The sequence below is a fragment of the Oncorhynchus kisutch genome, linkage group LG26 (genome assembly GCF_002021735.2).
Source record: "Oncorhynchus kisutch isolate 150728-3 linkage group LG26, Okis_V2, whole genome shotgun sequence".
Classification (NCBI taxonomy): Eukaryota; Metazoa; Chordata; class Actinopteri; order Salmoniformes; family Salmonidae; genus Oncorhynchus; species Oncorhynchus kisutch.
Window position 1 is genome coordinate 38,371,233 of NC_034199.2, and position 25,150 is coordinate 38,396,382.

At 46.9% G+C, this 25,150-nt stretch overlaps 1 protein-coding gene across 3 annotated transcripts in view; it reads left to right on the forward strand.

The window, feature by feature from the left end:
* Positions 1–24,358, forward strand: part of armc8 (armadillo repeat containing 8) — a 30,030-nt gene extending 5,672 nt beyond the window's left edge. Inside the window, exons 3-23 of one of the 3 annotated variants that reach the window (XR_004205638.1) lie at positions 330–401; positions 507–835; positions 5,756–5,853; positions 5,986–6,078; positions 6,181–6,261; positions 6,806–6,881; positions 7,779–7,869; positions 8,034–8,094; positions 8,458–8,658; positions 8,833–8,928; positions 9,021–9,103; positions 12,302–12,383; positions 12,512–12,598; positions 13,073–13,165; positions 13,393–13,542; positions 13,722–13,817; positions 20,663–20,758; positions 22,489–22,582; positions 22,909–23,002; positions 23,076–23,887; positions 24,331–24,358. Coding sequence is in view for 1 of the 3 variants with exons in the window: in XM_031805814.1 (XP_031661674.1) it covers positions 330–401; positions 507–835; positions 5,756–5,853; positions 5,986–6,078; positions 6,181–6,261; positions 6,806–6,881; positions 7,779–7,869; positions 8,034–8,094; positions 8,458–8,658; positions 8,833–8,928; positions 9,021–9,103; positions 12,302–12,383; positions 12,512–12,598; positions 13,073–13,165; positions 13,393–13,542; positions 13,722–13,817; positions 20,663–20,758; positions 22,489–22,582; positions 22,909–23,002; positions 23,076–23,109 (2,107 nt within the window). In the remaining 2 variants the exon portion in view is untranslated. Of the gene's footprint in view, positions 1–329; positions 402–506; positions 836–5,755; positions 5,854–5,985; positions 6,079–6,180; positions 6,262–6,805; positions 6,882–7,778; positions 7,870–8,033; positions 8,095–8,457; positions 8,659–8,832; positions 8,929–9,020; positions 9,104–12,301; positions 12,384–12,511; positions 12,599–13,072; positions 13,166–13,392; positions 13,543–13,721; positions 13,818–20,662; positions 20,759–22,488; positions 22,583–22,908; positions 23,003–23,075; positions 24,240–24,330 lie in introns of those variants that run through there. The other 2 variants (XM_031805814.1, XR_004205639.1) reach the window with 2 other exon arrangements.
* Positions 24,359–25,150: the final 792 nt, after the last annotated feature.

Below are 25,150 nucleotides of genomic sequence, written 5' to 3' on the forward strand. Positions count from 1 at the left end.
CCCGTGGTATACGGTCTGATATACCACGGCATTCATCCAATCAGCATTCAGGGCTCAAACCACCCAGTTTATAATCAGTATTCTATCGTCTCAAAGCAATATGTTAACAAGCTGGAGCAGCACTGATGCTTCTCAGCTGAGCCTGTAGACGTTAGTTAGCGTTTAGTTTAGTGTTTAGACGTATTTAGCTTTTAAGTTAGTGTTTAGACGTATTTAGCGCTGGTGATAGGAATTATACTGTGGATGAACTCTGACAAGTGTCGTTATTGTGGCTGTTGGTAACATGCTGAGGGAGCTCCACACATCTGACTCTGTGTGTGTGTTCACAGTGACATGAAGAATGCTGTCATCGGAAACAACAAACAGAAAGCCAACCTGATTGTCCTGGGAGCTGTGCCCAGGTATCTCTCACTTTCCCCCTTACCTTCGTTCTCCTCTCATACCTCCCTTCTTTTCCTGTCTTCTTTTTTTTCTCTCTCACGGAGTCTATCCTTCCTTCCCCCCAGGTTACTGTACCTGCTCCAGCAGGGCTTATCCAGCTCTGAGCTGAGGACAGAGGTGTTGGGCTCTGAGCTGAGGACAGAGGTGTTGGGCTCTGAGCTGAGGACAGAGTGTGCGGTGGTACTGGGCTCAGAACTGAGGACAGAGGGTGTGGTGGTACTGGGCTCAGAACTGAGGACAGAGTGTGTGGTGTTGCTGGGCTCAGAACTGAGGACAGAGGGTGCGGTGGTGCTGAGGACAGAGTGTGTGGTGGTACTGGGCAGTCTGGCCATGGGCACAGAGAACAACATCAAGTCCCTGGTGGACTGTCACATCATCCCTGCTCTGCTGCAAGGTACACACACACACACACACACACACACACACACACACACACACACACACACACACACACACACACACACACACACTGCAAACAATAGGGAAACAACGAACAGATAATGGCACCGGAGGAAATGGCTGCCGTTTTACGGTCTCCTAATCAATTGTACTATTGAGTGTGTTTTTTTAACCTTATTTGTAACTTATTTTGTACATAATGTTTCTGCCACCGTCTGTTATGACTGAAAAGAGCTTCTAGATATCAGGACAGATTAATCACCCAGTACTGGAAGAAGATTCTTTCTTTAACGAGTCGGACGTCATTCGCAGGAGAAAGAAACAGGGATATCTGGGACGTAGGTCAGGGTGCCTTGTAAGGATCCGACGGCGAGTGGGTAATCTGCCATTACCATCGGTCCTATTAGCCAACGTACAATCATTGGATAACAAAATAGATTAACTACGATCACGTATATCCTACCAACGGGACATTAAAAACTGTAACATCTTGTGTTTCACCGAGTCGTGGCTGAATGACGACATGAATAACATACAGCTGGCGGGGTTTACACTGTATCGGCAGGATAGAACAGCAGCCTCCGGTAAGACAAGGGGTGGCGGTCTGTGTATATTTGTAAACAACAGCTGGTGCACAAAATCGAATAGTAAGGAAGTCTCTAGGTTTTGCTTGCCTGAGGTAGAGTATCTCATGATAAGCTGTACCACACAGTTTTTACCAAAATAGTTAGCTGTCTATTGACCACCACAAACCGATGCTGACACTAAGACCGCACTCAACGAGCTGTATGCGGCCATAGGCAAACAGAAAAATGCTCATCCGGAGTCGCCGCTCCTAGTGGCCGGGGACTTTAATGCAGGGAAACTGAAATCTATTTGACCTAAGTTCTACCAGCATTTTAAATGTGCAACCAGAGGGAAAAAAAACTCTAGACCAACTTTACTCCACACACAGAGATGCATACAAAGCTCTGCCTCGCCCTCGATTTGGCAAATCTGACCATAATTCTATCCTCCTGATTCCTGCTTACAAGCAAAAACTCAAGCAGGAAGCACCAGTAACTCAGTCAATAAAGAAGTGGTCAGATGACGCAGATGCTAAGCTACAGGACTGTTTTGCTAGCACAGACCGGAATATGTTCTGGGATTCTTCAGGCATTAAGCAGTACACCACATCAGTCACTGGCTTCGTCAATAAGTGCATTGATGACGTCGTCCCCACAGTGACTGTACGTACACACCCCAAACACAAGCCATGGATTACAGACAACATCCCCACTGAGCTAAAGGCTAGAGCTGCCACTTTCAAGGAGCGGGACTCTAACCCGGAAGCTTATAAGAGATCCCGCTATGCCCTGCTACGAACCATCAAATAGACAAAGCATCAAAACAGTACTAAGATTGAATCGTACTACACCGGCTCCGACATTCATCGGATGGGGCAGGGCTTGCAAACTATTACAGACTACAAAGGTGTTAGCAATTGATGTTATTCTTCAATAACACAAACTCCAAAGCATATCAGGGGGAGGACAATAGGTTTATTTGAAAAGGACAAATCAAGATGTTGTGCTGGGAGGTAGATGTTCAGTCTCCCATTTATAACCCCCCACCCTAGTCTGGGGTTAACCAATGAGAAGACCTTGCAGTACCACATGGCCAAATAACAAGTATCCTGTTCCCGACTCAATGTACGGAATGTAGCGCATGTAGCTCTGAGTTCAGGAGTGACCTTTCACAGATTTTAAACAACTGTTGAACTGAAACCCAACTCCTATTTACGTTGACAATTCCCTATTGACCATTGGTACTATATTTAGTTTAGTACTATTGTCCTCTCATCCTCTGCGTTGTGTATTTATCTTCAAAATATTATTGTAAAGGGAAGCACAGCCGCGAGCTGCCCAGTGACATTAGCCTACCAGATGAGTTAAATTACTTCTATGCTGGCATCGAGGCAAACAACACTGAAGCATGCATGAGAGCATCAGCGGTTCCGGAAGACTGTGTGATCACGCTCTCCACAGCTGATGTGAGTAAAACCTTTAAACAGGTCAACATTCACAAGGCTGCAGGGCCAGACGGATTAACAGGACGTGTACTCCAAGTATGCACTGACCAACTGGCAAGTGTCTTCACTGACATTTTCAACCTGTCCACAGGCTGAGTCTGTAATACCAACATGTTTCAAGCAGACTACCATAGTCCCTGTGCCCAACACTAAGGTAACCCGCCCAAACAGATCCACAGGTGATGCAATCTCTATTGCACTCCACACTTCCTTTTCCCACCTGGACAAAAGGAACACCTACGAGAGAATGCTACTCCTTCACTACAGCTCAGCGTTCAACACCATAGTGCCCTTAAAGCTCATCACTAAGCTAACAACCCTGGGACTAAACACCTCCCTCTGCAACTGGATCTTGGATTTCCTGATGGGTCGCCCCCCAGGTGGTGAGGGTAGGTAGCAACACATCCGCCACACTGATCCTCAACTCTGGAGCTCCCCAGGGGTGCGTGCTCAGTCCCCTCCTGTACTCCCTCTTCACTCATGACTGCATGGCCAGGCACAACTCCAACACCATTTAGTTTGCTGATGACACAACAGTGGTATGCCTAATCACTGACAACAATGAGACAGCCTATAGGGAGGAGGTCAGAGACAATGCCAGGACAACAGCTTCTCCCTCAACGTGATCAAGACTAAGGAGATGATTGTGGACTACAGGAAAAGGAGGACCGAGCACGCCCCCATTCTCCTCGACAAGGCTGTAGTGGAGCAGGTTGAGAGCTTCAAGTTCCTTGGTGTCCACATCACCAACAAACTATCATGGTCCAAGCACACCAAAACAGTCGTGAAGAGGGCAAGACAAAGCCTATTCCCCCTCAGGAGACTGAAAAGATTCTCAAAAAGTTCTACAGCTGCACCATCGAGAGCATCCTGATAGGTGGCATCACTGCCTGGTACGGCAACTGCTCGGCCTTCCGACTACAAGGCACTATAGAGGGTAGTGCGTACGGCCCAATACATCACTGGGGCCAAGCTTCCTGCCATCCAGGACTTCTATAACAGGCGGTATCAGAGGAAGGCCCTAAAAATTGTCAGACTCCTGCCACCCTGGTCGTAGACTGTTCTCTCTGCTACCGCATGGCAAGCGGTACCGGAGCTGCAAGTTTAGGTCCAAAAGGCTAATTAACAGCTTCTACCCACAAGCCATAGAGTTCTGAACAGCTAATCAAATGGCTACCCAGACTATTTGCATTGTCCCCATTCCCTCTTTTACACTGCTGCTACTCTCTGTTTCTAATCTATGCATAGACTCTTTAACTCTAACTACATGTACATATTACCTCAACTAACCGGTGCCCTCGCACATTGACTCTGTACCGGTACCCCCTGTATATAGCATCGCTACTGTTATTTTACTGTTGCTCTTCAATTACTTTATTTTTTATTTTGAACTTAACACTTATTTTTCTTAACTGCATTGTTGGTTAGGTAAGTAAGCATTTCACTGTAAGGTCTACATCTGTTGTATTCAGCATTTCACTGTAAGGTCTACAGCTGTTGTATTCAGCATTTCACTGTAAGGTCTACATCTGTTGTATTCAGCATTTCACTGTAAGGTCTACAGCTGTTGTATTCAGCATTTCACTGTAAGGTCTACACCTGTTGTATTCAGCATTTCACTGTAAGGTCTACAGCTGTTGTATTCAGCATTTCACTGTAAGGTCTACAGCTGTTGTATTCAGCATTTCACTGTAAGGTCTACAGCTGTTGTATTCAGCATTTCACTGTAAGGTCTACACCCGTTGTATTCAGCATTTCACTGTAAGGTCTACTACACCTGTTGTATTCAGCATTTCACTGTAAGGTCTACAGCTGTTGTATTCAGCATTTCACTGTAAGGTCTACTACACCTGTTGTATTCAGCATTTCACTGTAAGGTCTACACCTGTTGTATTCAGCATTTCACTGTAAGGTCTACTACACCTGTTGTATTCAGCATTTCACTGTGAGGTCTACTACACCTGTTGTATTCAGCATTTCACTGTAAGGTCTACACCTGTTGTATTCAGCATTTCACTGTAAGGTCTACAGCTGTTGTATTCAGCATTTCACTGTAAGGTCTACAGCTGTTGTATTCAGCATTTCACTGTAAGGTCTACACCTGTTGTATTCAGCATTTCACTGTAAGGTCTACACCTGTTGTATTCAGCATTTCACTGTGAGGTCTACTACAGCTGTTGTATTCAGCATTTCACTGTAAGGTCTACACCTGTTGTATTCAGCATTTCACTGTAAGGTCTACAGCTGTTGTATTCAGCATTTCACTGTAAGGTCTACACCTGTTGTATTCAGCATTTCACTGTGAGGTCTACTACAGCTGTTGTATTCAGCATTTCACTGTAAGGTCTACACCTGTTGTATTCAGCATTTCACTGTAAGGTCTACACCTGTTGTATTCAGCATTTCACTGTAAGGTCTACACCTGTTGTATTCAGCATTTCACTGTAAGGTCTACATCTGTTGTATTCAGCATTTCACTGTAAGGTCTACACCTGTTGTATTCAGCATTTCACTGTTAGGTCTACAGCTGTTGTATTCAGCATTTCACTGTAAGGTCTACACCTGTTGTATTCAGCATTTCACTGTAAGGTCTACACCTGTTGTATTCAGCATTTCACTGTAAGGTCTACACCTGTTGTATTCAGCATTTCACTGTAAGGTCTACATCTGTTGTATTCAGCATTTCACTGTAAGGTCTACACCTGTTGTATTCAGCATTTCACTGTAAGGTCTACAGCTGTTGTATTCAGCATTTCACTGTAAGGTCTACACCTGTTGTATTCAGCGCATGTGACTAATAAAATGTGATTCGATCAGTGACTTATGCTCTCTGTGTATATGCAGGTCTCGTATGTCCAGACCTGATCTTCATCGAGGCTTGTCTTCGCTGCCTCAGGACAGTCTTCATCAGTCCAGTCACCCCAGTGCAGCTGCTCTACACTGTAAGTCTTAGTCACTTGTTCTCTGATACACATCCATAGGTGTAACGTAATATTACAACATGCTCTCTCTAGCACTCATCTGAGCCGTGTGTTCTGAGCCGGGTGAACAGTCACAGTGTCTGTCTCCTTCAGGACCCCACTGTGATTCCCCACTTGATGTCCCTGCTGAGTCGGTCTCCGCGGACGCAGGACTACATCACCCAGATCTTCTCCCACTGCTGCAAGGTCAGTACAGCAGTACACATTTAAAACGGTCATCTAGTTGAAGACATGTTAATTAGTCTGTCTGAGGAATGACTCAGTTATGTGTGTGTGTGTGTTCTGTAGAGTCCAGAGCATCAGACGGTTCTGTTTAATCACGGGGCGATCCAGAACATTGCTCCCATGCTCATCTCTCTCTCCTATAAGGTACTGTTTGAAACTATTACTCACCCATTGTCTCAGTTCAACCATCTCTCATCTCTCACATCTCTCATTGCAACACTGTATATATACGTAATATGACATTTGTAATGTCTTTATTGTTTTGAAACTTCTGTTTGGGCAATGTTTACTGTTAATTTTGATTGTTTATTCCACTTTTGTATATTATCTACCTCACTTGCTTTGGCAATGTTAACACATGTTTCCCATGCCAATAAAGCCCCTTAAATTGAATTGTATTGACATCTCACCCTTGGGGCGGCAGGGTAGCCTAGTGGTTAGAGCGTTGGACTAGTAACCGGAAGGTTGCAAGTTCAAACCCCCGAGCTGACAAGGTACAAATCTGTCGTTCTGCTCCTGAACACTGTTCCTAGGCAGTCATTGAAAATAAAAAATTGTTCTTAACTGACTTGCCTGGTTAAATAAAGGTTAAAACAAAAACAACACAAAAAACCTCTCTCTCACCCTCTCTCCCCTTTCCCCCCTGTTATCTCTACCTCTCTTTCTTTGGTTCTCTCATGCCATACAGGTACGTATGCAGGCATTAAAATGCTTCTCAGTCCTGGCCTATGAGAACACTCAGGTCTCCATGACATTGGTGAATGGTAAGACTACTTTTCCTTTTTATTTCTCTCTCCCTGCCTCCCTCTCTCTCCCTTTTCTCTCCCTCTCTCTCCCTTTTCTCTCCCTGCCTCCCTCTCTCTCCCTTTTCTCTCCCTGCCTCTCTCTCTCTCCCTTTTCTCTCCCTCTCTCCCTCTCTCCCCCTTTTCTCTCCCTCTCTCTCCCTTTTCTCTCCCTGCCTCCCTCTCTCTTCCTTTTCTCTCCCTGCCTCCCTCTCTCTTCCTTTTCTCTCCCTGCCTCCCTCTCTCCCTTTTCTCTCCCTGCCTCCCTCTCTCCCTTTTCTCTCCCTGCCTCCCTCTCTCTCCCTTTTCTCTCCCTGCCTCCCTCTCTCTCCCTTTTCTCTCCCTGCCTCCCTCTCTCTCCCTTTTCTCTCCCTGCCTCCCCCTCTCTCCCTTTTCTCTCCCTGCCTCCCCCTCTCTCCCTTTTCTCTCCCTGCCTCCCCCTCTCTCCCTTTTCTCTCCCTGCCTCCCTCTCTTCCTTTTCTCTCCCTGCCTCCCTCTCTCTCCCTTTTCTCTCCCTCCCTGCCTCCCTCTCTCTCCCTTTTCTCTCCCTCCCTGCCTCCCTCTCTCTCCCTTTTCTCTCCCTCCCTGCCTCCCTCTCTCTCCCTTTTCCCTCCCTGCCTCCCTCTCTCTCCCTTTTCTCTCCCTGCCTCCCTCTCTCTTCCTTTTCTCTCCCTGCCTCCCTCTCTCTCGCTATTTCATTCTTGTCTGCTCTGAGACCTAACTGGGACAGATTCTAGTTATGTTGTTTACTCTGTGTCAGAGGTGTTCTGTTACTGCCATTACATTGTTATCGTCATGGTAGCAGACATGTTGTCAGATGGTGATAATATAGTATTATGATGCTACGATACAAATCTATGTTCTCCTCTCTGTTCTCAGTGCTGGTTGATGGGGATCTGCTCTCTCAGGTGTTTGTCAGAATGTTGCAAAGGGATCTGCCCATTGAAATGCAGCTCACAGCAGCCAAGTGGTGAGTGTTTCACTTGACTATTAAACTAAGTGTGCCAAGATTGACCATGTCGACGTAAGTGCTAGTAGGTGTGAATCTGCGGACTGAAGTTAAGTGTGTGAAAGTGTTTTTCGTTCTGAAGGTGACATTTCTCTCCCTCTCTCTCTTTCTGCCCCCCCCCCCAGTCTAACATACATGTGTCGGGCGGGAGCCATCAGAACAGATGACAGGTGCATTGTTTTGAAGGTGATTATACTAGTTTGCTTGTACCATTGTGCACCCATCTAACGACTCCATCTAATACTGATGTGTGTGTGTGTGCGTGTGTGCGTGCGGACATTTATTGGGATGGATCATATCCTGGAAGCAGAGCGGTTTCAAAATTGTCTGTAACGTAAAGCATTTGTGGAAACAAAATGTAGCTTTTTGGTAATAATTTAAGTTTAGGGTTTGGCACAAGATTAGCAGTGTGGTTAGGGTTAAAATCAGATTTGATGACTTTGTGGCAATGCCAGCTAGTGACCACCCTGCAGAGCTGCCTCCAGTGCATGAGTCATCCCAACAAGTGCCAACCTGTATGTAGAACTCTGGTTCCATCCCTGTCTGTAGACCCTGCCGTGCCTGGTGAGGATGTGCAGTAAGGAGCGTCTGTTGGATGAGCGTGTGGAGGGGGCAGAGACCCTGGCCTACCTGATGGAGCCCGATGTGGAGCTGCAGAGGATCGCCAGTGTAACCGACCACCTAGTGGCCATGCTGGCTGACTACTTCAAATACCCCAGCTCTGTCAGCGCCATCACTGACATCAAGAGGGTGAGACACTGGACTGTAGTCATTGAACCTAGCCAGGCAGTCTTACAAGGCAGAGAAAACAGTGACCATCAGGAAAACACTGAAACTGTGGTGAGAAAAGAACAGTCCTTCATTTGGACAGAAATCTCTTTTACCTAAAAATAATGTTTTATTTAAATGTTTATTTATCTGCAGTTGGATCACGACCTGAAACACGCACATGAGCTGAGGCAAGCTGCCTTCAAACTGTACGCCTCACTGGGCTCCAACGATGAAGACATCCGCAAGAAGGTGACTTCCAACAGTACACACACCCACCCTAACCCAGCCACTTTTAGAAGTGTCCTTCTCGTAACCCCCCGCTCCTGTTTCTCCCTCCTCAGATCACAGAGACCGAGAACATGATGGACAGGATAGTGAGCGGCCTGTCAGAATCCAGCATCAAGGTGCGGCTAGCAGCCGTCAGGTACGGAAAACGCACTCTCTACTTCTCTGCTCTCCACTGAGTGTCCTGTCACATTCTGTTCCTTTCTATTTTATATATATATATATATATACACTTCCGTTCAAAAGTTTGGGGTCACTGAGAAATGTCCTTGTTTCTGAAAGAAAAGCTCATTTAAAAATAATAATATTTAAATAATAAATGAAAATAACATCAAGTTGATCAGAAATACAGTGTAGACATTGTTAATGTTGTAAATGACTATTGTAGCTGGAAACAGCAGATAAAAAAAAAAATGGAATATCTACAGAGGCCCATTATCAGCAACCATCACATCAAATTAAATCTAGCTTTATTTGTCACGTGCGCTGAATACAACAGGTGTAAACCTTAGTGAAATGCTTACTTAGGGCGGCAGGGTAGCCTAGTGGTTAGAGCGTTGGACTAGTAACCGAAAGGTTGCAAGTTCGAATCCCCGAGCTGACAAGGTACAAATCTGTCGTTCTGCCCCTGAACAGGCAGTTAACCCACTGTTCCCAGGCCGTCATTGAAAATAAGAATTTGTTCTTAACTGACTTGCCTAGTTAAATAAATAAAGGTTACAGGCTCTAACCAATAGTGCAAAAAAGGTATTAGGTGAACAATAGGTAGGTAAAGAAATAAAACAACAGTATTTTACCAGATAGGGCTATTTCCTGTATACCACCCCTACCCTGTCACAACACAACTGATTGGCTCAAACACATTAAGAAGGAAAGACATTTCACAAATGAACTTTTAAGAAGGCAAACCTGTTAATTGAAATGCATTCCAGGTGACTACCTCATGAAGCGGGTTGAAAGAATGTCACAAGTGTGCAAAGCTGTCATCAAGGCAAAGGGTGGCTACTTTGAAGAATCTCAAATCTCAAATATATTTTGATTTGTTTAACACTTTTTGTTAATCTTTTTTTTAACTAGGCATGTCAGTTAAGAACAAATGATTATTTTCAATGACGGCCTAGGAACAGTTGGTTAACTGCCTGTTCAGGGGCAGAACGACAGATCTGTACCTTGTCAGCTTTACTAGTCCAACGCTCTAACCACTAGGCTGCCCTGCCGCCCCATGATTCCATATCTATAGTTTTTATGTCTTCTGTTATTCTACAAAGTAGAAATAGTAAAAATAAAGAAAAACCCTTGAATGAGTAGGTGTGTCCAAACTTTTGACGTGTGTGTCTACATATACTTTTTAAATTATATAATATTCCTTTTTTCAGGTAAACATCATAAACAAATAGTACATATATCTGAATTTCTAAATGTAACAAACATATAATAACCAACAAACACCAACAATGACAGTAAACAAACATGTACACAAGCAATAAAATGTATGCCTTCTTTCAGTTCTCTGCTTAATGTTCCATTACCTCCTAGACGTGTTTCATTCATTCCCCCTACCAGTGTTTCATTCATTCCCCCTACCCGTGTTTCATTCATTCCCCCTACCCGTGTTTCATTCATTCCCCCTACCAGTGTTTCATTCATTCCCCCTACCAGTGTTTCATTCATTCCCCTACCCGTGTTTCATTCATTTCCCTACCCGTGTTTCATTCATTACATCTACCAGTGTTTCATTCATTCCCCCTACCCGTGTTTCATTCATTACATCTACCAGTGTTTCATTCATTCCCCTACCCGTGTTTCATTCATTACATCTACCAGTGTTTCATTCATTCACCTACCCGTGTTTCATTCATTACATCTACCAGTGTTTCATTCATTCCCCCTACCAGTGTTTCATTCATTTCCCCTACCCGTGTTTCATTCATTACATCTACCAGTGTTTCATTCATTCCCCCTACCCGTGTTTCATTCATTACATCTACCCGTGTTTCATTCATTCCCCCTACCAGTGTTTCATTCATTCTCCCTACCCGTGTTTCATTCATTCCCCCTACCCGTGTTTCATTCATTCCCCCTACCCGTGTTTCATTCATTACATCTACCCGTGTTTCATTCATTCCCCCTACCCGTGTTTCATTCATTCCCCCTACCCGTGTTTCATTCATTCCCCCTACCCGTGTTTCATTCATTACATCTACCCGTGTTTCATTCATTACACCTACCCGTGTTTCATTCATTCCCCCTACCCGTGTTTCATTCATTCCCCCTACCCGTGTTTCATTCATTCCCCCTACCCGTGTTTCATTCATTACATCTACCCGTGTTTCATTCATTACACCTACCCGTGTTTCATTCATTCCCCTACCCGTGTTTCATTCATTCCCCCTACCCGTGTTTCATTCATTACATCTACCCGTGTTTCATTCATTACACCTACCCGTGTTTCATTCATTCCCCCTACCCGTGTTTCATTCATTACATCTACCCGTGTTTCATTCATTACACCTACCCGTGTTTCATTCATTCCCCCTACCCGTGTTTCATTCATTCCCCCTACCCGTGTTTCATTCATTACATCTACCCGTGTTTCATTCATTACACCTACCCGTGTTTCATTCATTTCCCCTACCCGTGTTTCATTCATTTCCCCTACCCGTATTTCATTCATTCCCCCTACCCGTGTTTCATTCATTCCTCCTACCCGTGTTTCATTCATTCCCCCTACCCGTGTTTCATTCATTCCCCCTACCAGTGTTTCATTCATTCCCCCTACCCGTGTTTCATTCATTCCCCCTACCCGTGTTTTATTACCCCTGCCTGTGTTTCATTCATTCCCCCTACCCGTGTTTTATTACCCCTGCCTGTGTTTCATTCATTCTACCTACCCGTGTTTTATTACCCCTGCCTGTGTTTCATTCATTCCCCCTACCCGTGTTTTATTACCCCTGCCTGTGTTTCATTCATTCCCCCTACCTGTGTTTTATTACCCCTGCCTGTGTTTCATTCATTCACCTACCCGTGTTTCATTCATTCCCCCTACCCGTGTTTTATTCATTCCTTCTACCCATGTTTATTACCCCGGCCCATTTTTATTTTCCTTTCTTGCCTTTATTAATTTGCCTGTCACAAAATGTGTGGTTGTAGTCTGTAAAATACAAGATACCCCGAACGTAGTATAGAGGCCCTACCACTATAAAACCAAATAACTATTTTGTTCAGTTGACCCATAGAGTCAAAGAATTTGTATATTGAAACTGTTGCCCTCTTAGCCTATAAAGATCTCCTTGTACCTAAGATATTTGACTCTTCCTCTGTCTCACTCTGTGTCCAGGTGTCTTCACAGTCTGTCCCGGTCAGTCCAGCAGTTGAGGACTAGTTTTCATGACCACGCAGTATGGAAACCCCTTATGAAGGTCTGTACTCTAGTATTACCCTCTACATCTCTATATAGTCACATCATGTTTGTGTAAGCTGCAGAGGAAATGGCCAATATTTGGGGCTATTATTAAGACTGAAGGTACTCTTCTCTCTCTGTGTGTAGTTGTTACAGAACGCTCCAGACGAGGTGCTGGTCATGGCCTCTTCTACACTATGCAATCTGCTGCTGGAGTTCTCCCCCAGCAAAGAGGTGAGACCGGCAGCAATACAACACTACTACGGTTACCTAGTAGTAGGCAGCAATACAACACTACTACTGTTACCTAGTGGTAGGCAGCAATACAACACTACTACTGTTACCTAGTGGTAGGCAGCAATACAACACTACTACTGTTACCTAGTAGCAGGCAGCAATACAACACTACTACTGTTACCTAGTAGCAGGCAGCAATACAACACTACTACTGTTACCTAGTGGTAGGCAGTAATACAACACTACTACTGTTACCTAGTAGCAGGCAGCAATACAACACTACTACTGTTACCTAGTGGTAGGCAGTAATACAACACTACTACTGTTACCTAGTGGTAGGTAGTAATACAACACTACTACTCAGTAAAATTTGCTTGACTTTTTAGGACTAAATATTAGCTGTCAGGTTGTATATTTGCCGTTTATCTTGACCAGTGGGAGTAAGTGTATGTGTTTTGTGTATGTCTGCAGCCTATCCTGGAGTCAGGGGTGGTAGAGTTACTGTGCAGTCTGACCCAGAGTGACAGTCCAGCCCTGAGGGTCAACGGCATTTGGGCTCTCATGGTGAGTCCCCACTTTACCCCCTCCTTGTCTTTCTCTGCTCGCCCACTTTACCTCGACAAAAGGTTGCATAACCAAACTTCCCAGGTTTCTTAGCGATCTTGGCTGGAGGATTCTCAGAATCAGTAGAGAACAAGCAGTGAGGGAACACTTCAGCTGACAATCTTCCAACCAGAGCTTTGGTAGTGTCTGTCTAACCTACACCCTTTTTGTTGTTTGTTTGTGTTTAGAACATGGCGTTCCAGGCAGACCAGAAGGTGAAAGGGGAGATTGTGAGAGCTTTGGGGACGGAGCAGCTTTTCCGTCTGCTCTCTGACCGGGACACTAACGTCCTGATGAAGACCTTGGGCCTGTTACGGAACCTGCTCTCCACACGACCTGTAAGACCGACAGACCGACAGACCGACAGGCAGACAGGCAGACAGGCAGACAGACAGGCAGACAGGCAGGCAGGCAGACCGACAGACAGGCAGACCGACAGACAGACAGAGACACACACACACACACACAGCTCTCCAAATTCCTTTAAAGACAAAAACTCTTTCTCTCTCTCTCTCAGCACATAGACCAGATCATGAGTTCCCATGGGAAGCAGATCATGCAGGCGGTCACTCTGATCCTGGAGGGGGAACACAGCATCGAGGTCAAGGAGCAGGTAGGACCCCCTCAACATACTGTAGGACCCCCTCAACATACTGTAGGACCCCCTCAACATACTGTAGGACCCCCTCAACATACTGTAGGACTCCCTCAACATACTGTAGGACCCCCTCAACATACTGTAGGACTCCCTCAACATACTGTAGGACCCCCTCAACATACTGTAGGACCCCCTCAACATACTGTAGGACTCCCTCAACATACTGTAGGACCCCTTCAACATACTGTAGGACCGACCCCCTCAACATACTGTAGGACCCCCTCAACATACTGTAGGACGGACCCCCTCAACATACTGTAGGACCGACCCCCTCAACATACTGTACGACCCCCTCAACATACTGTAGGACCGACCCCCTCAACATACTGTAGGACCGACCCCCTCACATACTGTAGGACCCCCTCAACATACTGTAGGACCCCCTCAACATACTGTAGGACCCCCTCAACATACTGTAGGACCCCCTCAACATACTGTAGGTGAAGGAGCAGGTAGGACCCCCTCAACATACTGTAGGACCCCCCTCAACATACTGTAGGACCCCCTCAACATACTGTAGGACCCCCCTCAACATACTGTAGGACCCCCTCAACATACTGTAGGACCCCCTCAACATACTGTAGGACCCCCTCAACATACTGTAGGACCCCCTCAACATACTGTAGGACCCCTCAACATACTGTAGGACCCCCTCAACATACTGTAGGACTCCCTCAACATACTGTAGGACCCCCTCAACATACTGTAGGACCCCTCAACATACTGTAGGACCCCCTCAACATACTGTAGGACCCCCTCAACATACTGTAGGTCAAGAGCAGGTAGGACCCCCTCAACATACTGTAGGACCTCAACAACTTGGATGCCCCCTCAACATACTGTAGGACCCCTCAACATACTGTAGGACCCCCTCAACATACTGTAGGTGAAGGAGCAGGTAGGACCCCCTCAACATACTGTAGGACTCCCTCAACATACTGTAGGTGAAGGAGCAGGTAGGACCCCCCTAAACATACTGTAGGACCCCCTCAACATACTGTAGGACCCCCCTCAACATACTGTAGGACCCCCTCAACATACTGTAGGACCCCCTCAACATACTGTAGGACCCCCTCAACATACTGTAGGACCCCCTCAACATACTGTAGGACCCCTCAACATACTGTAGGACCCCCTCAACATACTGTAGGACTCCCTCAACATACTGTAGGACCCCCTCAACATACTGTAGGACCCCCTCAACATACTGTAGGACCCCCTCAACATACTGTAGGTCAAGGAGCAGGTAGGACCCCCTCAACATACTGTAGGACCCCCTCAACATACTGTAGGACCCCCTCAACATACTGTAGGACCCCCTCAACATACTGTAGGACCCCCCTCAACATACTGTAGGACCCCTCAACATACTGTACGACCCCCCTCAACATACTGTAGGACTCCCTCAACATACTGTAGGACTCCCTCAACATACTGTAGGACCCCCTCAACATACTGTAGGACCCCCTCAACATACTGTAGGACCCCCTCAACATACTGTAGGTGAAGGAGCAGGTAGGACCCCCTAAACATACTGTAGGTGAAGGAGCAGGTAGGACCCCCTCAACATACTGTAGGTGAAGGAGCAGGTAGGACCCCCTAAACATACTGTAGGACCCCCTCAACATACTGTAGGACCCCCTCAACATACTGTAGGTCAAGGAGCAGGTAGGACCCCCTCAACATACTGTAGGACCCCCTCAACATACTGTAGGACCCCCTCAACATACTGTAGGACCCCCTAAACATACTGTAGGACCCCCTCAACATACTGTAGGACCCCTCAACATACTGTACGACCCCCCAACATACTGTACGACCCCCTCAACATACTGTAGGACTCCCTCAACATACTGTAGGACTCCCTCAACATACTGTAGGACCCCCTCAACATACTGTAGGACCCCCTCAACATACTGTAGGACCCCCTCAACATACTGTAGGTGAAGGAGCAGGTAGGACCCCCTAAACATACTGTAGGTGAAGGAGCAGGTAGGACCCCCTCAACATACTGTAGGTGAAGGAGCAGGTAGGACCCCCTAAACATACTGTAGGACCCCCTCAACATACTGTAGGTGAAGGAGCAGGTAGGACCCCCTCAACATACTGTAGGACCCCCTCAACATACTGTAGGACCCCCTCAACATACTGTAGGACCCCCTAAACATACTGTAGGACCCCCTCAACATACTGTAGGTGAAGGAGCAGGTAGGACCCCCTAAACATACTGTAGGTGAAGGAGCAGGTAGGACCCCCTCAACATACTGTAGGACCCCCTCAACATACTGTAGGACCCCCTCAACATACTGTAGGTGAAGGAGCAGGTAGGACCCCCTCAACATACTGTAGGTGAAGGAGCAGGTAGGACCCCCTCAACATACTGTAGGACCCCCTCAACAAACTAGGTGAAGGAGCAGGTAGGACCCCCTCAACATACTGTAGGTGAAGGAGCAGGTAGGACCCCCTCAACATACTGTAGGACCCCCTAAACATACTGTAGGACCCCCTCAACATACTGTAGGTGAAGGAGCAGGTAGGACCCCCTCAATATACTGTAGGTCAATGAGCAGGTAGGACCCCCTCAACATACTGTAGGACTCCCTCAACATACTGTAGGACCCCCTCAACATACTGTAGGACCCCCTCAACATACTGTAGGACCCCCTCAACATACTGTAGGTGAAGGAGCAGGTAGGACCCCCTAAACATACTGTAGGTGAAGGAGCAGGTAGGACCCCCTAAACATACTGTAGGTGAAGGAGCAGGTAGGACCCCCTCAACATACTGTAGGTGAAGGAGCAGGTAGGACCCCCTAAACATACTGTAGGACCCCCTCAACATACTGTAGGTGAAGGAGCAGGTAGGACCCCCTCAACATACTGTAGGACCCCCTCAACATACTGTAGGACCCCCTCAACATACTGTAGGACCCCCTAAACATACTGTAGGACCCCCTCAACATACTGTAGGTGAAGGAGCAGGTAGGACCCCCTAAACATACTGTAGGTGAAGGAGCATGTAGGACCCCCTCAACATACTGTAGGACCCCCTCAACATACTGTAGGACCCCCTCAACATACTGTAGGTGAAGGAGCAGGTAGGACCCCCCTCAACATACTGTAGGTGAAGGAGCAGGTAGGACCCCCTCAACATACTGTAGGACCCCCTCAACAAACTAGGTGAAGGAGCAGGTAGGACCCCCTCAACATACTGTAGGTGAAGGAGCAGGTAGGACCCCCTCAACATACTGTAGGACCCCCTAAACATACTGTAGGACCCCCTCAACATACTGTAGGTGAAGGAGCAGGTAGGACCCCCTCAATATACTGTAGGTCAATGAGCAGGTAGGACCCCCTCAACATACTGTAGGACCCCCTCAACATACTGTAGGTCAATGAGCAGGTAGGACCCCCTCAACATACTGTAGGACCCCCTCAACATACTGTAGGTCAAGGAGCAGGTAGGACCCCCTCAACATACTGTAGGACCCCCTCAACATACTGTAGGACCCCCTCAACATACTGTAGGACCCCCTCAACATACTGTAGGACCCCCTCAACATACTGTAGGTCAAGGAGCAGGTAGGACCCCCTCAACATACTGTAGGACCCCCTCAACATACTGTAGGACCCCCTCAACATACTGTAGGACCCCCTCAACATACTGTAGGACTCCCTCAACATACTGTAGGACCCCCTCAACATACTGTAGGACCCCCTCAACATACTGTAGGTCAAGGAGCAGGTAGGACCCCCTCAACATACTGTAGGACCCCCTCAACATACTGTAGGACCCCCTCAACATACTGTAGGACCCCCTCAACATACTGTAGGACCCCCTCAACATACTGTAGGACCCCCTCAACATACTGTACGACCCCCTCAACATACTGTAGGACTCCCTCAACATACTGTAGGACCCCCTCAACATACTGTAGGACCCCCTCAACATACTGTAGGACCCCCTCAACATACTGTAGGACCCCCTCAACATACTGTAGGACCCCCTCAACATACTGTAGGACCCCCTCAACATACTGTAGGACCCCCTCAACATACTGTAGGTGAAAGAGCAGGTAGGACCCCCTAAACATACTGTAGGTGAAGGAGCAGGTAGGACCCCCTCAACATACTGTAGGACCCCCTCAACATACTGTAGGACCCCCCTCAACATACTGTAGGTGAAGGAGCAGGTAGGACCCCCTCAACATACTGTAGGTGAAGGAGCAGGTAGGACCCCCTCAACATACTGTAGGTGAAGGAGCAGGTAGGACCCCCTCAACATACTGTAGGACCCCCTCAACAAACTGTAGGTGAAGGAGCAGGTAGGACCCCCTCAACATACTGTAGGTGAATGAGCAGGTAGGACCCCCTCAACATACTGTAGGACCCCCTAAACATACTGTAGGACCCCCTCAACATACTGTAGGTGAAGGAGCAGGTAGGACCCCCTCAATATACTGTAGGTCAATGAGCAGGTAGGACCCCCTCAACATACTGTAGGACCCCCTCAACATACTGTAGGTCAATGAGCAGGTAGGACCCCCTCAACATACTGTAGGACCCCCTCAACATACTGTAGGTCAAGGAGCAGGTAGGACCCCCTCAACATACTGTAGGACCCCCTCAACATACTGTAGGACCCCCTCAACATACTGTAGGTCAAGGAGCAGGTAGGACCCCCTCAACATACTGTAGGACCCCCTCAACATACTGTAGGTGAAGGAGCAGGTAGGACCCCCTCAACATACTGTAGGTGAAGGAGCAGGTAGGACCCCCTAAACATACTGTATGACCCCCTCAACATACTGTAGGTGAAGGAGCAGGTAGGACCCCCTCAAAATACTGTAGGACCCCCTCAACATACTGTAGGACCCCCTCAACATGCTGTAGGACCCCCTCAACATACTGTAGGACCCCCTCAACATACTGTAGGACCCCCCTAAACATACTGTAGGACCCCCTCAACATACTGTAGGTGAAGGAGCAGGTAGGACCCCCTAAACATACTGTAGGTGAAGGAGCAGGTAGGACCCCCTCAACATACTGTAGGACCCCCTCAACATACTGTAGGACCCCCTCAACATACTGTAGGTGAAGGAGCAGGTAGGACCCCCTCAACATACTGTAGGTGAAGGAGCAGGTAGGACCCCCTCAACATACTGTAGGTGAAGGAGCAGGTAGGACCCCCTCAACATACTGTAGGACCCCCTCAACAAACTGTAGGTGAATGAGCAGGTAGGACCCCCTCAACATACTGTAGGACCCCCTAAACATACTGTAGGACCCCCTCAACATACTGTAGGTGAAGGAGCAGGTAGGACCCCCTCAATATACTGTAGGTGAATGAGCAGGTAGGACCCCCTCAACATACTGTAGGTGAATGAGCAGGTAGGACCCCCTCAACATACTGTAGGACCCCCTCAACATACTGTAGGTGAAGGAGCAGGTAGGACCCCCTCAATATACTGTAGGTCAATGAGCAGGTAGGACCCCCTCAACATACTGTAGGACCCCCTCAACATACTGTAGGTCAATGAGCAGGTAGGACCCCCTCAACATACTGTAGGACCCCCTCAACATACTGTAGGTCAAGGAGCAGGTAGGACCCCCTCAACATACTGTAGGACCCCCTCAACATACTGTAGGTCAAGGAGCAGGTAGGACCCCCTCAACATACTGTAGGACCCCCTCAACATACTGTAGGTGAAGGAGCAGGTAGGACCCCCTCAACATACTGTAGGACCCCCTCAACATACTGTAGGTCAAGGAGCAGGTAGGACTCCCTCAATATACTGCAGGACCCCCTCAATATACTGTAGGACCCCCTCAACATACTGTAGGACCCCCTAAACATACTGTAGGACCCCCTCAACATACTGTAGGACCCCCTCAACATACTGTAGGACCCCCTCAACATACTGTAGGTCAAGGAGCAGGTAGGACCCCCTCAACATACTGTAGGTCAAGGAGCAGGTAGGACCCCCCCTCAACATACTGCAGGACCCGCTCAACATACTGCAGGACCCCCTCAACATACTGTAGGTCAATGAGCAGGTAGGACCCCCTCAACATACTGTAGGTCAAGGAGCAGGTAGGACCCCCTCAACATACTGTAGGACCCCCTCAACATACTGTAGGACCCCCTCAACATACTGTAGGTCAAGGAGCAGGTAGGACCCCCTCAACATACTGTAGGTCAAGGAGCAGGTAGGACCCCCCCTAAACATACTGCAGGACCCCCTCAATATACTGCAGGACCCCCTCAACATACTATAGGACCCCCTCAACATACTGCAGGACCCCCTCAATATACTGCAGGACCCCCTCAACATACTGTAGGACCCCCTCAACATACTGCAGGACCCCCTCAATATACTGCAGGACCCCCTCAATATACTATAGGACCCCCTCAACATACTATAGGACCCCCTCAACATACTGCAGGACCCCCTCAACATACTATAGGACCCCCTCAACATACTGTAGGTCAAGGAGCAGGCAGGACCCCCTCAACATACTGTAGGACCCCCTCAACATACTGTAGGTCAAGGAGCAGGCAGGACCCCTCAACATACTGTAGGACCCCCTAAACATACTGTAGGTCAGAACAGGTTCCCCTGCTCAGACATTGCATGCATCAACCAATGATTGTGTAACAGATTGCTGTAAGCAGATTGCTGTAACATATGATGTGGTTAGCTGGTACGTAAAATACCTATCCAGGTGGTGTACGATCTGGCATGCGTCAGCTACGCCTGGGCAGTGGAACACAACCTTTAACTGCTCTCTATATTTCAGACACTCTGCATCCTAGCCAATATTGCCGATGGCAACACAGCCAAGGAACTCATCATGACCAATGACGACATCCTCCAGAAAATCAAATATTACATGGTAGAATCTCTTCCCTCCATGATCCACTGTAGCAATTACTAGTAAAATATAGGTTTGTTCTCAGGTTCACTGAACTCTCTGTTGCCAACCTTGATATTTGTATCCACGTGGGGTAATGTTTATTTAGAATGAGTTTCACCGTCTCTTTACATACAGTGCCAGTCAAACATTTGGACACACCTACTCATTCAAGGGTTATTCTTGATCTTTGCTATTTTCTACAATGTCGAATAAGTGAACACATCAAAACTATGAAATAACACATATGGAATCATGTAAGTAACCAAAAAAGTGTTAAACTAATCAAAATATATTTGAGATTTGAGATTCTTCAAAGTAGCCATCCTTTGCCTTAATGACACACTCTTGGCATTATCTCACCCAGCACCACCAGGAATGCTTTTCCAACAGTCTTGAAGGAGTTCCCACATATGCTGAGCAATCGTTGGCTGCTTTTCCTTCACTCTGCGGTCCAACTCATCCCAAACCATCTCAATTGGGTTGAGGACAGGTGATTGTGGAGGCCAGGTCATCTGATGCAGCACTCCATCACTCTCCTTCTTGGTCAAATAGCCTTTACACAGCCTAGAGGTGTGTTGGGTCATTGTTCTGTTGAAAAACAAATGATAGTCCCACTTAGCCCAAACTAGATGCGATGGTGTATCACTGCAGAATGCTGTGGTAGCCATGCTGGTTAAGTGTGCCTTGCATTCTAAATAAATCATGAGGGTGTCACCAGCAAAGCACCATTACACCATAACACCACCTCCATGCTTCACGGTGGGAGCCACACATCCGTTCACCTACTCTGCGTCTCACAAAGACACAGCGGTTGGAACCAAAAATCTCAAATTTGGACTCATCCTACCAAAGGACAGATTTCCACTGGTCTAATGTCCATTGTCTGTGTTTTTTGGCCCAAGCAAGTCTCTTCTTATTGGTGTCCTTTAGTATTGGATTCTTTGCAGCAATTCGACCATGAAGGCCTGATTCACACAGTCTCCTCTGAACATTTGATGTTGAGATGTGTCTGTTACTTGAACTCCGTGAAGCATTTATTTGGGCTGCAATCTGAGGTGCAGTTAACTCTAATGAACTTATCCTCTGCAGCAGAGTTAACTCTGGGTCTTCCTTTTCCGTGGCGGTCCTCATGAGAGCCAGTTTCATTATAGTACTTGATGGTTTTTGCAACTGCACTTGAAGAAACTTTCAAAGTTCTTGACATTTTACGGATTGACTGACACTCATGTCTTAAAGTAATGATGGACTGTCATTTCTCTTTGCTTATTTGAACTGTTTCTGCCATAATATGGACTTTTACCAAATAGGGCTATCTTCTGTATACCCCCCCTACCTTGTCACAAAACAATCACAACACAACTGATTGTTCCACACCTGTTAATTGAAATGCATTCCAGGTGACTGCCTCATGAAGCTGGTTGAGAGAATGCCAAGAGTGCTGCAAAGCTGTCATCAAGGCAAAGGGTGTCTACTTTGAAGAATCTCAAATATATTTGAGAAAAAGAAATACACTTTTTTGGGGTACTACATGATTCCATATGTGTTATTTAATAATTTTGACGTCTTCACTATTCTACGATGTGGATAATAATTTTATTTTAATTAAGAAAAATCCTTGAATGAGTAGGTGTGTCAACTTGACTGGTACTGTATATGATTGACACATCTAAACCAAATACTGAGAACAGTTCTCTGTGGTGTCCTCTCAGGGTCACTCTAATGCGAAGCTGCAGCTGGCAGCAACATTCTGTATCTCCAACCTGATCTGGAATGAGGAGGGCAGTGAGGCCGATGCCATGACAGGTTGTTACATGTTGGGGGAGGGGGGGGGGGGGGGGGTACCTGGGGGTTAGCTAGGAAAGGGCTCGTGGTTCTTGTGGATGTAGTGGTAAAGATTGTGGATCAAGTTAATAGAAATCTGAACTGCAGTGCAGATGAAGCACGGTCTGTAACATACACTAATGTATTTACGCTCCATTACATCCCTGGTTTTCATCTGTGATTCCACTCAACATTCCACAAGCTCCGTTGTTATGTAATGTTCAATGCTTTACTGTTGGACTTGGTCTCTGCCTCCGGGTCCAACATCATCCCCTCTAACCTTCCTACGTCGGTGTCTCTGTTCTCAGGCTGCCAGGAGCGTCAGGACAAGCTGAGGGAGTTGGGCTTTGTAGACATTCTGCACAAACTCACGCAGGCCTTAGACCCCAACCTCTGTGAAAGGTGTGACACATACACACACGTGCGCGCTCATTATGTTATAGGATAGTGTACTGACTCTCTCCGTCTCTCTCAGGGCGAAAACAGCGATGCAGCATTATCTGGCGTGACCCCGCGGGGGCAGTCTCAGATGTTGTTTCCCCTAACAACACAACTAACAAACCAACCGCCTGCCAGGAGGAGACCTGCCAGGAGGAGACCTGCCTCCTTGCTGCCATTGTTTTGTTCTGATCTCCTTCACTTTAATCTTCCGTTTTTGTTTGGTTGCACAAAGACACCTTTTGAGCTGCAGAGGCAGAGTCCCCTTCCACCTCATCACCCCAATACTGACCTCCATCCCAGCCGGAGACTTTAAGACTCGGTTGGATGGGGAAACGAGTGCTTGCTGCTCACCAAGGTTTCATTATTATTATTATTTTTTTATGCAAAGAGGTGAAGATTTTGTTTTTGCTTCTTGGACTTGATGTGAAGGAAGAAAGGATTAGTCATGTGCAGCACAGCAGCCAGCCATCGCAGCACAACGCCACCTTGTGGCCAGGAGGTCTTGGTGCTTTTGGACTCGTTATGGAGGAGATGGACAGAAAGACGTCACAGAGCCGGACTAAAGGTTCTGACGGACTAAAGGTTCTGACGGACTAAAGACGGACTAAAGGTTCTGACGGACTAAAGACGGACTAAAGGTTCTGACGGACTAAAGGTTCTGACGGACTAAAGATGGACTAAAGGTTCTGACGGACTAAAGACGGACTAAAGGTTCTGACGGACTAAAGACGGACTAAAGGTTCTGACGGACTAAAGACGGACTAAAGGTTCTGACGGACTAAAGGTTCTGACGGACTAAAGACGGACTAAAGGTTCTGACGGACTAAAGGTTCTGACGGACTAAAGGTTCTGACGGAGAGGGCAGGGTTGTGGGAGCATCACTTCCTCTTGCTTTAATTTAGCTAATTATTCATTATTGATATTACTATTATTATTATTTGAATGACTTTATATCACGAGAGGACACGTTTGGGTAAAAAAGACTGTTAATTTTGAAATGTGTGGTGGTTTCTTTTTTTGTGTGTATACAAACCTCGTAAATATATATAAACATATAAATATATTTTTGGGATTTTTCATCTCTTTGTTTTCTTCCTGTCTCTGATCCTGGTTCCTACAGGAAGTAGGGTGTGTGTTTCTATGGTGTGAACAGAGCAACAATGGGAGGATCCTGTGGTCAATAAAATATAAACACATGTTTTCAACCTTTTATTTAACTAGTCAGTTAAGAACAAATTCTTATTTACCATGACAGCCTAGGAACAGTGGGTTAACTGTTCGGACTAAAGGTTCTGACGGAGAGGGCAGGGTTGTGGGAGCATCACTTCCTCTTGCATTAAATTTAGCTAATTATTCATTATTGATATTACTATTATTATTATTTGAATGACTTTATGTCACGAGAGGACACGTTTGTGGGGTGCGGCAGGCAGCCTAGTGGTTAGAGCCTAGTGGTTAGATCGTTGTCAGCTCGAATCCCCGAGCTGACAAGGTAAAACTCTGTCGTTCTGCCCGTGAACAAGGCAGTTAACCCAATGGTAGTAGATGGACTGGACCCAGATTAATCTTAGTCCTGGACTAAAAAGCACTTTCAATGGTGAATCACCATTGAGCATAATTCTTAGTCTAGGATTAGGCTTAACCTGTATCTGGGGAAACCGCCCGTAGAGGGTCACTATAGTGTCAGTGGGTGACTCTGAACCGCCCGTAGAGGGTCACTATAGTGTCAGTGACTCTGAACCGGCCTGTAGAGGGTCACTATAGTGTCAGTGACTCTGAACCGGCCCGTAGAGGGTCACTATAGTGTCAGTGGGTGACTGAACCGGCCTGTAGAGGGTCACTATAGTGTCAGTGACTCTGAACCGGCCCGTAGAGGGTCACTATAGTGTCAGTGACTCTGAACCGGCCCGTAGAGGGTCACTATAGTGTCAGTGACTCTGAACCGGCCCGTAGAGGGTCACTATAGTGTCAGTGACTCTGAACCGGCCCGTAGAGGGTCACTATAGTGTCAGTGACTCTGAACCGGCCCGTAGAGGGTCACTATAGTGTCGGTGGGTGACTCTGACACTCTCTAGTCTGTTACCTTTCAGGAGGCTCTAAGATGGATCC